General features: G+C 34.3%; 1 protein-coding gene across 2 annotated transcripts in view; it reads left to right on the top strand.

The window, feature by feature from the left end:
• Nucleotides 1–12607, top strand: part of SCAMP1 (secretory carrier membrane protein 1) — a 102305-nt gene that overhangs the window by 35616 nt on the left and 54082 nt on the right. For both annotated transcript variants that reach the window (XM_012664605.1, XM_012664604.1), the window contains exons 3-5: nt 7623–7721; nt 8713–8821; nt 11353–11481. In XM_012664605.1, coding sequence (XP_012520059.1) covers nt 7623–7721; nt 8713–8821; nt 11353–11481 — 337 coding nt within the window. The remainder of the gene's footprint in view (nt 1–7622; nt 7722–8712; nt 8822–11352; nt 11482–12607) is intronic.

Here is a 12607-nt window from a genome sequence, read left to right as displayed (position 1 = left end):
ATCATTAAGGAGAAAGAACTCTGGGGAAAAAGCAAGTAGACATCTTTTTAGAGGAGTTTTGCAGTGGTGGAGAGCAGAGAAAATTTTTCTGGAAAGGGAAATGAGATTAAGATACAGTTTTGTTACAAAGTTATAGTAATTAAGACAGTGTGGTACTGGGATAGACATATAGAAAAATGGAATAGAATTGATGGTCCAGAAATGAACATGTTTATGATCAACTGATTTTTGATAAGAGTGTCAAGAAAATCCAATGGCAAAGAATAATCTTTTCAACAAATAGCGCTGGAACAACTGGATATCCATATACAAAAGAATGAAATTGGGCTCCTACCTCATCCTGTACACAAAAATTTACTCAAAATGGATCATAGACCAAAATGTAAACACTAAAACTATACAATTCCAACAAGAAAACATTAGAGTAAATCTTTGTGACCTTGGGTTAGACGATGGTTTTTTAGATATGATGCTAAAAATACAAGCAATGAAAGAAAAAATAGAGAAATTGGATATCAAAATTTAAAACTTCTTCATATCAAAGAACACCATCAAGAAAGTAAAAAGATACCTCACAGAATGTGAGAAAATATTTGCAAATCACTTGTTTGATGAGGGACTTGTATCCAGAACATAAAATAAATTCTTACCATTCAGTATTAAGAAGATAACCCAATTTATAATGGGCAAAGACATTTTGAATAGACATTTCTTCAAAGAAGATACACACATGAACAATAAAAAATGTTTGACATCATTAGTCATTTAGAGAATGCACATAAAAACCACAAGGAGATACCACTTCATATCCACTAAAATGTCTGTAATCAAAAAGTCAGATGACAGTGAGCTCTGTAGATAAGGTGTTTTTTTCCCCTGGCTGCTTTTAGGATTTTTTTCTTTATCTTTGGTTTTCCATAATTTGAAAAATATGCCTAGGTGTAGTTTTTGAGGCATTTATCTTGTTATGTGTTCTCTGAGCTTCCTGGATTTGTTTTTAGTGTCTCATGTTAATTTGGCAGAAATTCTCAGTTATTATCGTTTCAGATATTTCTTCCCCTTTCTCTTTCTTCCTCTCGTGTTCCCATTATTGTATATTATACTTTTTGTCATTGTCCCATAGTCCTTGCATATTCTTTTTTTTTAAAGTCTATTTTCTGGCTGGGCACGGTGGCTCACACCTGTAATCCTAGTACTCTGGGAGGCCGAGGCCGGAGGATTGCTTGAGCTCAGGAGTTTGAGACCAGCCTGAGCAAGAGCAAGAGCCCGTCTCTACTATAAATAGAAAGAAATTAGACAAACAACTAAAAATAGAAAAAATTAGCCTGGCGCAGTGGTGCGTGCCTGTAGTCTCAGCTACCTGGGAGGCAGAGGCAGGAGGAACGCTTGAGCCCAGGAGTTTGAGGTTGCTGTGAGCTAGGCTGATGCACTCTAGCCTGGGCAACAGAGCGAGACTCTGCCTCAAAAAAAAAAAAAAAAACAAAACAAAACAAGTGAGAGCTGCAAAAAGGTTTAGGATTGTTTTAGTTTTATTAGGTGAAAGAATACAACAGTAGTTTATGAAAGCTGTAAACTTTTTTGCCTTCAAGGGCAGTTCTCAAATTTTACCATGTCTAAGAATCACCCTGGGGAGCTTGTATAAAAAACAGTATAGCTTGTTAAAAATGCAAGTTAATTGTCCTTAACCCCTGAGGTTCTAAATCAATAGGTCCATAGTAGGGCCCGGAGTCTGAGTTTCAGTTAGGTACCTAGGGTTTCTGATGTGTGAGATCTATGAATACATACTAAGAAACATTCCTTTAGACCACAGGTATGCTTAGTATCTTTTTTGGCTCACAGATGGAAGAGAAAGAGCTGGAAAAAAGCAAGGAGAAATTTTCTGGAATAGGTGTTTAGAGTATGCAAGAAAACCTGGAAGGAGAACATATATTTGTTTATGCATGGCAAAGACAACTCATGAACCTCCTATACCTTGAAGAGACCTTGAGTTATCAGTCATTTATTTAAAAATGAGTCATCCTTGGACTTTTCAGGGTAGAGAACTCACTGTATTATTGAGCAGTTCATCACTATTGTATAATTATGATTGTTAAAATGTTCTTAATTCCTTTGAGGCAAAATATATCTTTCTGTAATTTTTATTGATAGGTCCTAGCTGAGTTCTCTAATGCAACAGATTAGGCAAATGTAGTAAGGTAATTTGTGTTAAAATATGAAAGAATTATAACCCCTTAATTTTTTTATTTTTATTTTTTTATTTCAGCATATTATGGGGATAACCCCTTAATTTTTTAAGAGATGTTTTAAAATATAACCTATCGCTAATCTGTAAAATTTCATCCATCATGGGAGAAGGATATACAGCCTTGCTCTGCCAGATTTTGTTTTTTATTCTGCCTCCAGGGTCAGCTCTCTTATTCTCTTCCTGGCCTGTTTCATTTTTGTTCTTTGTCTCCATCTTTGCACCCTCTCCTTTTCTCCATACTTCAGGTTTTTCTCGGGTATAGCCAAAGTAATGGTAGACACAGTTTCAGATTTGTCAGGAGAAGATCTTACCTTACTCTAGTACGTGTGTTTGCACTAGAATGTTTTCTTTTTCCCTATGGTTAGGTTGTCTTTCCTTCTTTGGAGTTTTGATCAATGTAAAATGAAGATGATAGACTATGAAGTATCCATTGAGGCAGAGAGGTGTTCCTTTTTGTATCTCAAATTTTCCTTCTGGTATCATTGTTTTCCTATTCCTAAAGTAGAACTTCCTTTAGTGAGAGCCTATTGGTAGTAATTTTTTCAATATTTATCATTTTTTCACCTTAATTCTCAAAAGCTAATCTGACTGGATTTAGAGCTGTACATTGCAGTTATTTTTTCTCAGCAGTTTAGCATATTCTACTTGAGCTTCCACTGTTGCTGTTGAAAAGCCAGCTCTTCCTTTATGTAGGAACTGTGTCTTTTTTTCTTACTGTTTTTAAGATCTCTTATTTTTAGGGTTTGTGCTCTCACTACGATTTATCTAGTTGTTAATTTTTTAAAAATCTGGTTTGAGTTTTGAATCTAAGAATTAGTGTTCTTATGTTCTGTTTGAACATTGATGACACCTCATCCTTTGTTCCATTCCTGTGGACCTCTTAGTTGTATTGTTAGACTTTCTTACTGTATCAGTCACCATGTCTCATAATTTTTCATATTTTCCATTGTTTGGTCTCTCTGTGCTTTTCTACATAGAACACTGCAGTTTGTAGACCGACTCCGTTTCCGTAATTATTTCTTCATCTTCATTTCTCCATCAGCAGTGAAGACTGCTGTTTAAGTTGTCTGTTAAGTTTGATTTTTAATTATTATAGTTTTCATTTCTAAAAGCTCCATTTGTATCATTTTAAGAAGTTTGGTCAATTCTGACAGTTTCTTGTTGCTTAGTTAAACTTTTTTATTATTCTCATTTATTAAACATACCTGTTTTGTATCTTATAATTCTAACATATTCAGGTCTTATTTTGTAGTTTAGGTCTTTGGACCTTTGCTCATGCTGGCCTGCTTCCTTGTATGTTTAACTCATGAGCCAAAGTTACTTGAAACTTTATCTGCGATAATTCTTTGCAGTCTGGTTTTAAAGGGTATTCTTCTACTTTTTGCCAGGTTCCTGAGGTCCCTACCAGCCTGAGAGTCCTTGTAATGAAAACTGGAGCTTGGATTATCTTCTCTTTGTGGGTAGTGTGAATTCTGGCCCCAAATCTGCAAGTTGGTAGGTTTATGATTAGGAATTCTGAGGGAAGAGTTTCTTTTTCCTCCTTCTATATCCAGAGTCAGGGGCAAGACATACAGATATTCCTACCTTTTTTTCTGAGAATGTTGCATATTAGGGACCCCAGCTTTATGCAGAGATCTCAGATCAAACTCTTACCTTGCACCAGCTCCCAAGCTTCGTCTCCAGTTTACTAGTGGAGACAAATCACTAGTGATTTGGTGAATGGCATGGCACCAAGGCTTTTCTTTGAATTTATAGTTTTTCATATTTTATGGCTTCCTAGGATTTCTTGTCAGTTTAGCCATGTATTTAAAATATTTAAATAAAATTTGATCCAGTATTTTTAGGTATTACATACTAGGGGAGTCTCTCCAGATGTGTGGTCTGCTGTGTTGTCGGAAATCGAAGTCTTGAGTGGTTTGTTTATATGTGTGTGTGTGTATTTGCTCATCTGTGCAGTAGTAAAAAATTAGAAAAGAACTAGAAATAATTATCAGTGTAGGTCTTTATGATAAGGTTTTCCTCCAGAGCTATACTTGGATTGATGTGGCTAATCCAGTATGTTGTGGTGAAGAAATACCAAGTCCTAGAACTGGACAGGGATTTAGTTAACTCTACAAATGTGAAGAAATCATCAGGATAATAGCTATTGTATCATTGCTATTAGAGATTTGTGCTTCTCCAGCTTTTCTCATCATTACTATACCACAAGCAACTATGACCTTAAATATATCAAATTACTAGCTCTAACACTACCTTCATCCTTAGGTATTAATTTATTATACTTAATACTTCATTTGGTATTTAAAGTGATAAAGGATTTATAGTAAGGTTTCAAGTGGGTGAATTCTTGGGTAATTTCTTCTGTGTTTTTCCTGAAGTGTGCTGCCAAACTAACTTTGCCAGGCATTTTATTTGGTCATTGTTTTGTTGTTGCTGCTTATTAAATCAATATGGTGGCACCTACCAAGTGCAGTGGCTCAAGCTTGTAATTCCAATGACTCAGGAGGCTGAGGTGGGAGGATCACTTGAGGCCAGGAGTTTGAGATCAGCCTGGGCAATGTAGTGAGACCCCGTCTCTAAAAAAAAAAAAAAAATGAGCTGGGTGTGGTAACAATAGCACACACCTGTAGTCCCAGCTACTCTGGAGGCTGAGGCAGGAGGATTCCTTGAGCCTGGGAGTTCAAGGCTACAGTGAGCCTGAAGGGGGACTTTAGGACCATGCTTTTCTAATTGGAGAACAGTTAGGACTGATTAGCTTCAGTTTTTCTGCCTATTAATTTGAGATATTGGGTGGTGGGAACAGGCAGTTGGAACAGAGAATTTATGATTCTTTTGAGGTGAAGGTGATAACCACTACAGTGCGGAAACCGAGAGAATTTATGATTCTTTTGGTAACAAAAGATGATAGTGGAGATAAAAAATACAAGGAAATACTTTTAATCCACAAAGAATCACTATTAACACTATGATATATTTTCATCATATTTTTAAATATACAATTGGGATTATACTGTATATATACTTTTGTTTTATACCTTGCTTTTATCACTTATTTGTCTAAGCTTTCCCATTTTATTAAATATTCTTATAGAACTTTTTAAATAACTGCTTAATATACCCTCCTATGGATGTACCACAGTTTTTCTAATAATTTCCCAGTTTTTAGACATTTGGGTTATTTGTAACCCATGAGCATTCTTAGTATGCATACATTTGTAAATATCTTGCATTATTAACTTAGGATATTTTTAAAGACCACCTATTTAGGGGATATGAGACATGAATACATCTATGACTCTTGATACATAATAACAAATTGTGCTCCAGGATTATTATATGTACTATTAATAGTTTATACTAACACTATCAGTGTCTGAGAATACCCATTTTACTACATCTTTTCCAAAATCTGGTAATAATCCTATAGTAATAATCTTTTTAAAAATAACTAGGTGAAATTTGCATTTCTCTGCTTACTAATGAGGTTGAAATTTTTTTTGTTTATTTTCCTTTTGTATTTTACAAGATGCCTGTTAAGGGTTTCTTAAAATGCATTTTTTCCAATAACATGCTCAGCCTTTTTTTTTTTTTATTGATTTGTACGTAATGAAACATATTAACTAATTGTTATGTATTGCACATTATTTAGATTTTGCCATTAATCTTAATTATGAAATACTTTGTCATCAAAGTTCTACATATTTATGTAATTAAATATATTACCTTTTCATTATGATTTTTTTCTCCTCATCCCTTCTGAATATTTAGGATAGCTTTTCTCTACCCCAAGATCAGGTAGTCATCTATAGTCTATATAATATACTGTATTTTACTGTCTTTATAGTTTTATGTATTTTTTTACATTGGGCTTTTAATCTATTTGGAATTCTATTGAGACACAGGGATTTGATTCCTCCCCCTAAAAAATTTAAATAATTGTCACATCACTGTTTATTTATAATCCTTTTTATTTCCACTGACTTGAAATGCTATCTTGGTTATTGCTTTAATTTTCACACATACCACCACTGTGTCTATTTTATGGTTCCAAATTTTGGTATTGTCAGAGTTTACATTTTTCTATCTCATCATTTTGAAATGGTATATCATTGCTTTTGCATTTCTTGATTATTAGTGAGATTGAACATATTTTCATATGTTTCTTGGCCATTTCTGTTTCTCTTTTTATTGCTTGTTCAGATCTTTTGCCCATTTTTCTATTAATAGTTTGTGTTTTTATGGATTTATAACAATTCTTTATACATTCCAGGTAGCAATTTTATATGTATTACTAGTTTTCCCCAGTCTCTGATTTGACTTTTCACTTTGTTATTAAGTTTCAGTGTAATTTGTCAGTTTTTACCTTTTATGGTTTCTGTGTTTTCTAATCTTAATTAATTTGACATATGCTTATTGAACAGCTGTGTTTCAAGTACTGTTTTAGGTACTTGGGATACATTATAAACAAAACACAAGATTTCCAGAACTTACATTCAAGAAGCTCTTACCCTGAGTTAATAAAGATACTCATCTGCATTTTTTCCTAAAAGTGTTTAAGTCTTTTTTTTTCACTTTTAGGTCATTACTTCACCTGGAATTTATTTTTATATATGATGTGAAATAAAAAATCGAGGTTCCTCCCCCCCCCATATGGGTAACCATTTATCCTAGCACCATTTATTCAGTAATACATTATTTCTTCACTATTTTATAGTGCCTCCTCTGTTGGGTATCAGATTTCTGTATTTCTGTGAGTTTGTTTTGGTGTCTTTTGTTTATCGGTCTATTTCTCTATCCTTGCATCTGTACCACACTCTTAATTACTATAGCCTAATAATAGGTGTTAATATCATAGGTCTCCCTATCTTAGTTTTCTTCAAAATTGCTTGGCCAATTCTTAGTCCTTGACTTTTCCATATGAATTTTAGAATCAGCTGTACTCCAGTTATATCTTTGGTTACACGTAGCTTCCTTTTTAGGGCTGCTGTTAGCTGTATTAGGGTCAAATCCTGCTATATTAGTGGTGTCTTAGGGCTTTAGTAGTTCTTCTGATCCTTGAACTTTGTTTTGCAGCTTCTTTATTTCTTACATCCTTGGCAACTGAAAAACAACTCACAACTTTTGTTACATAAAAGTTGAGCCAGATTGGTCCAACGTGGTTTACAAAAATAGCAGCCAGATTGTAGAGTTGAGAAATGAATAAGTTTGAGGAAATGTAGATGGAAAACATAAGAAGCTCTTTGTCACACACTTAGTCAAGTGAGAGGGGACGGGATGAAGAGAGGCAGATGTTGGAATTTTGCATTTTACTGATTTTATACCTTTTGAAAGAAGTTAAAATTTGTTATGTAATTTGTCCTTTTCCTAATTTTCCTAGCCTCCACCGGGCAGTGTGAAGATGCCTAATGTACCCAATACACAACCAGCAATAATGAAACCAACAGAGGAACATCCAGCTTATACACAGATTGCAAAGGTTAGTTCTTGTTAGCTGTGTAAATTCATGTTGGAAATTATAATATCAATAACATTTGCTTTCAAAGCAAAATAATTCTTTATATTGTTGAATTCCTATTGTTATAATTTGTAACTCCCTTTTGAGTGTGTATTTGCTATCTTGTCACCCTGTGAATACTGATACCTCTTTGTCAGCTTATATTAATAACATTTGCTTTATTCCATTATTAGGAATTATTGAATTCTTTTTTTTGAGTTCTTCATATATCATCTTGGTGTACAATTTGTGTAGCAAAATTTTTATTGCCTTTGGTCTCACTTTCTAATGCATGGATACCATTACGGTAACATTGATAGGATAATAGATATTATTGGGAGAGAGTTATGATGGCTAAGCAATGGACAGTGACTGTGGTAGGAGGTGGAAGGTGGCATAATCTGAGAAAAAAGGAGATGAATAAGATGTCTGGTGTTGTGTAAGAACAAATGGAGTAATAGGGCAGAATTTCTTAACCATATCCTTTTTTTCACCTCATTCTCTCATAACATTTAAGATGTTAATATTATAAAATATCCTTGCATTGGGAACCTTATAACCCATTTAACCCAACTTAAAAGAGCCAATTCATTTGCCCTTTTTTCTGTTTGTCTGTTTTCCTCAACTGTTCTCATTGCCTTTGTTCTTCACTCATTTAGGCACAGAGATCACCTTAATTTCATTTTCTAGATTAGCTAAGGACTCTGACTATTCTAAGAGAGGTTTTTCTTGTCCATATGGACCCAACATTCCTACTGAGGGTTTTCATAGCCAAAAGACCAAAATGGGCTAAATATCCTCATAAAATTTTCTGAAACTATTATGATCTTCAATGAATCCCTATATTTTGGAAGTATAGTTGAATTAGGTTTTTGTCATAATAGAGAAGCAGGAGATAGCATATAAATGTTAAAATATTTTATACTCCTGACAAACATATTCATGTGTTGATTTCTTTTTTATGTTTGTTTAGGAACATGCCTTGGCCCAAGCTGAACTTCTTAAGCGTCAGGAAGAACTAGAAAGAAAAGCTGCAGAATTAGATCGTCGAGAACGAGAAATGCAAAACCTCAGTCAACATGGTAGTATCCAAAGGAGTTTGAGATAAAAATAACTTTTAAACACTTTAAATTATATCTGTACTAGCTCCTAGATCGTTTCGTTTGTGGATAAAACCCTGCCCTGTTGTCCTCTTCTAGCAAAGAGATTAGACACAGCAGATTGCCTTGGTGATTCTCTGTAGCTCTCTGATCTTGGCTGATTTGCATAGTCATTTGATGGATTAGAACAGTGTTAGCTTCATCACACACAAAGTGAATGTGAATGTGGTGATTTTGTTTTATTCTAAGGCCAGGAGCCTTTTATGCTGCACTTGAGTCCTCTTTGGTTCTATTGAATGTTTGAGTACATTTGAATGTGCCCTACTTTTGACTCTTAGCTGATTTATTCATACCAGTTTCACATTATCTCTACCCTTGTCCTCACAAGTTTATCATATTTATTAGACCATGTTAGAAAATGTTTGTGGTGACCCTTGGAAGCCTAAGATATTTTTATACAGTGACAAAAAATTAGTACATGCTGAATTGTTTGCTACAAAATCTGTTCAGTCTGTGACTACCAAAGATGACTTGACGTGAATCTCTTAGGGAAGACTAGCAGTGTCTGGGTAAGAAGTGATAAGAGCTAAATAAGTCATTGGTTAGGATGTCTGGGATAGGGATAGAATGCAAAGCTAGGGCAACAGTAGTATACAGAACTATTTCTTTCTTATTAAATAGAACGTGTAAGTCTAGGGCCTCATGAGAATACATTTATCCTGGGTCATTTTCTTGCTTGCAGAAACATAGACAGCATCTATAGAAGGAGAAACTAAAGGTTTACTTGGGATCAATGTTTCTGAAATACCTGTAAACAAAATTGGTTCTATTTCTTTAGCACTGACTACTAACAAGTGATTTCTATAAGTGGTATTTTAGTAAAGGTAGTAATGAAGGGTGGGAAATTAATACACTTGTAGTATGTTAGTACATATGTTAGTACTTTCTTCCATCTTTTAACTCATATTTAATCCTCATTACAATCCTATGAAGGATGGTAGAGTTGTTATTCTCATTTTACAGAATAGAAAGTAAGGTTTCTAGAGGTCAAGTTGCCCAAGGCCACCTAGCCACTAAGTGGCTAGGCAGTTCTGGTTCCAGAGCCTCTGTTCTTTACCGCTACTCTCCTCTGCTTCTCAGCTTTTATGAGACTGGTGTGAGAAATGTATGAACTATATGGAATTTGAACAGTATGAGAAATGTAACAGAGGAGGCACCTTGGGAGGATCTGAAATATTAAGTCATGCTTTTTTCCACTGTGAAAATTTTCCTGGTCTGTAAAAAAGTATGTAAAATTGAATTTTGGAAAGTTGTGGGATATAACATCTAATATTAGAAAATGGCTTTTAGGTGCTGTTTTTATGTTCTAACTTATTGTTTTATGTTTAATTTTTTATTTTACTCGCTATTTCCCAAGTCTTATTTTCAATCTAATTTCTTTATATAGACGTCTGTATTTTCTCCCCTCACAGATTAAATTTGCTTTTTTTTGTTTTTGAAGGTTCCATAATTTCTCAACTTCTTTCTCATGACTGTTTCATGTTTTCTGACACTTTTAGGGTTTTCTTACATATATCTTTTGGATATTATTTTTTTCCAGACTTAGAGATTTCCAAATTTGATTCTTTGGTGTTGGTTTAATCTTGTGTTTCTTCATGGAGTTAACAAAAACTTGAAGAATTCAGAAGCTGATCTCTCTCCACATGGGTTAGGAATAATAGCAGAATTATATTTAAAGATTTAAGATGCTGAGGAAGAAATTGAAGTTTAAGAGCTAAATGATCTTTCCATGACATCCGGGCTGTTGGGACTTTTTGAAGTAAATCTGTTTTTAGGGCAGAATCACAGGGTATGTCCCTGTGTTTTCTTTTGTTTCTTGTTTTTTCTGTACATGATTGTTTCCTGCTAAATAGGATTTGATATGATAAGTGGAAAATTATTTTGCCATCTAATGTTTTCTAAGGTGATATTCTGAGAAAATTTTTAAATTTTAAAAAGCTTGGGCCAGGCACGGTGGCTCACTCCTATAATCCTAGCACTCTGGGAGGCTGAGGCAGGTGGATTGTTTGAGCTCAGGAGTTCGAGACCAGCCTGAGCAACAGCGAGACCCCGTCTCTACTAAAAATAGAAAGAAATTAGCTGGACAACTAGAAATATATAGAAAAATTAGCCGGGCATGGTGGCGCACGCCCGTAGTCCCTGCTACTCGGGAGGCTGAGACAGAAGGATTGCTTGAGCCCAGGAGTTTGAGGTTGCTGTGAGCTAGGCTGATGCCACGGCACTCTAGCCTTGGCAATAGAGTGAGACTCTGTCTCAAAAAAAAATAACTAAATAAAATAAAAAATGAAAAGCTTGGCTTCCAAAGTTCTAGGAGTATAGAGATATAGTATTAATTTTTAAAATAACATCTATTAAAATAATAGATAGGGGTGGTCTTTATTATGAAACCAAAAATCAGAATAGTACGTATTTATTGTAATATAAATAACTTTTTTTGTGTTTTTAATTTACAGGCAGAAAAAATAATTGGCCACCTCTTCCTGGAAATTTTCCTGTGGGACCTTGTTTCTATCAGGATTTTTCTGTAGACATTCCTGTAGAATTCCAAAAGACAGTAAAGCTTATGTACTACTTGTGGATGTGTGAGTATAGAACAAATTATATATTTCTTTACAGTTTATATTTTGTTGTCAAAATCCACCTTTTTTTGGAACTGTTATATTAAGGATAGTATAGTAAATTGGTTTTCATTTTTTATAATAATATTTTCAGAGTTAAACATACTATGTATAGGTACTTCAAATTGTACCTTATGTGACAATGTAAGTCTTTGGAAGAGAAAAACTTACTGAGAACTGGCATTCTTTTAAGGAAAGAACAACTTCTCTGTCCCATGGGTAGAATTGTGTAATGATTCTTGTTCCTTGAAAGATATTATGTAGGCATGATTTGCTTTGAATAAATTATGCATACTATTTTTATGCAGAGGAAGGTTGTTTAAAAAATTCTGTTAAATGTAGGCGTTGTGGCTATTTTTAGAAAGGGGCATACAATATTGTAATATTATAAATGGTAAGATTTTTTCATAGCTTTGAGCATAGTTTTTATTTTAAGTGATTGTGAATACTTTTATTGAAAATACCTAATTAATATAGGATATTTTATTGAATAAAATGTTAGAACATACATTTTAGGCTGTGATGCTCACATCGCTTTGAGTATAATTACAACTCATGAAATACTAAAATAAAATGTCAAGCTGTTAACAGTTCTGTTGTATGTACACAGACTTCCCACTTACTCTCTGTTTCATTTTTCTTCCAAACAGTAGTCTCAGCCTTATTTGATATCATTATGTCAGAAGAGGGGGTAGACATTTTGACATTCTTTCGTGTGCAACATCTGGGTTAATGGATAATATGTAGAGTACCTTCTTGATGGAGGAAATTTGTATGTTTTTACTTTATGATTAGTGCAACCCCCACAAAATGGGTGAGATGATTTCCCTCAAAATCTTTTAGGAGCATTCTTCACATATGTGAAGTTGTTTTGGAATTTAAGAAGTGATTCCGGCCAGGCACTGTGACTCACACCTTTAATCCTAGCACTCTAGGACACCAAGGTGGGAGGATCGCTTGAGGTCAGGAGTTCAAGACCAGCCTGAGCAAGAGTGAGACCCTGTCTCTACTAAACCTAGAAAAATCAGCTGAGGGTTGTGGCACACGCCTGTAGTGGTAGAGTTGTTATTCTCATTTTACAGAATAGAAA

The sequence above is a fragment of the Propithecus coquereli genome, unplaced genomic scaffold, assembly GCF_000956105.1.
Source record: "Propithecus coquereli isolate 6110/MARCELLA unplaced genomic scaffold, Pcoq_1.0 Scaffold9, whole genome shotgun sequence".
NCBI lineage: Eukaryota > Metazoa > Chordata > Mammalia > Primates > Indriidae > Propithecus > Propithecus coquereli.
The sequence above is the reverse complement of the archived record's forward strand: the minus strand, read 5'-3'. Positions and strand labels throughout refer to the sequence as shown.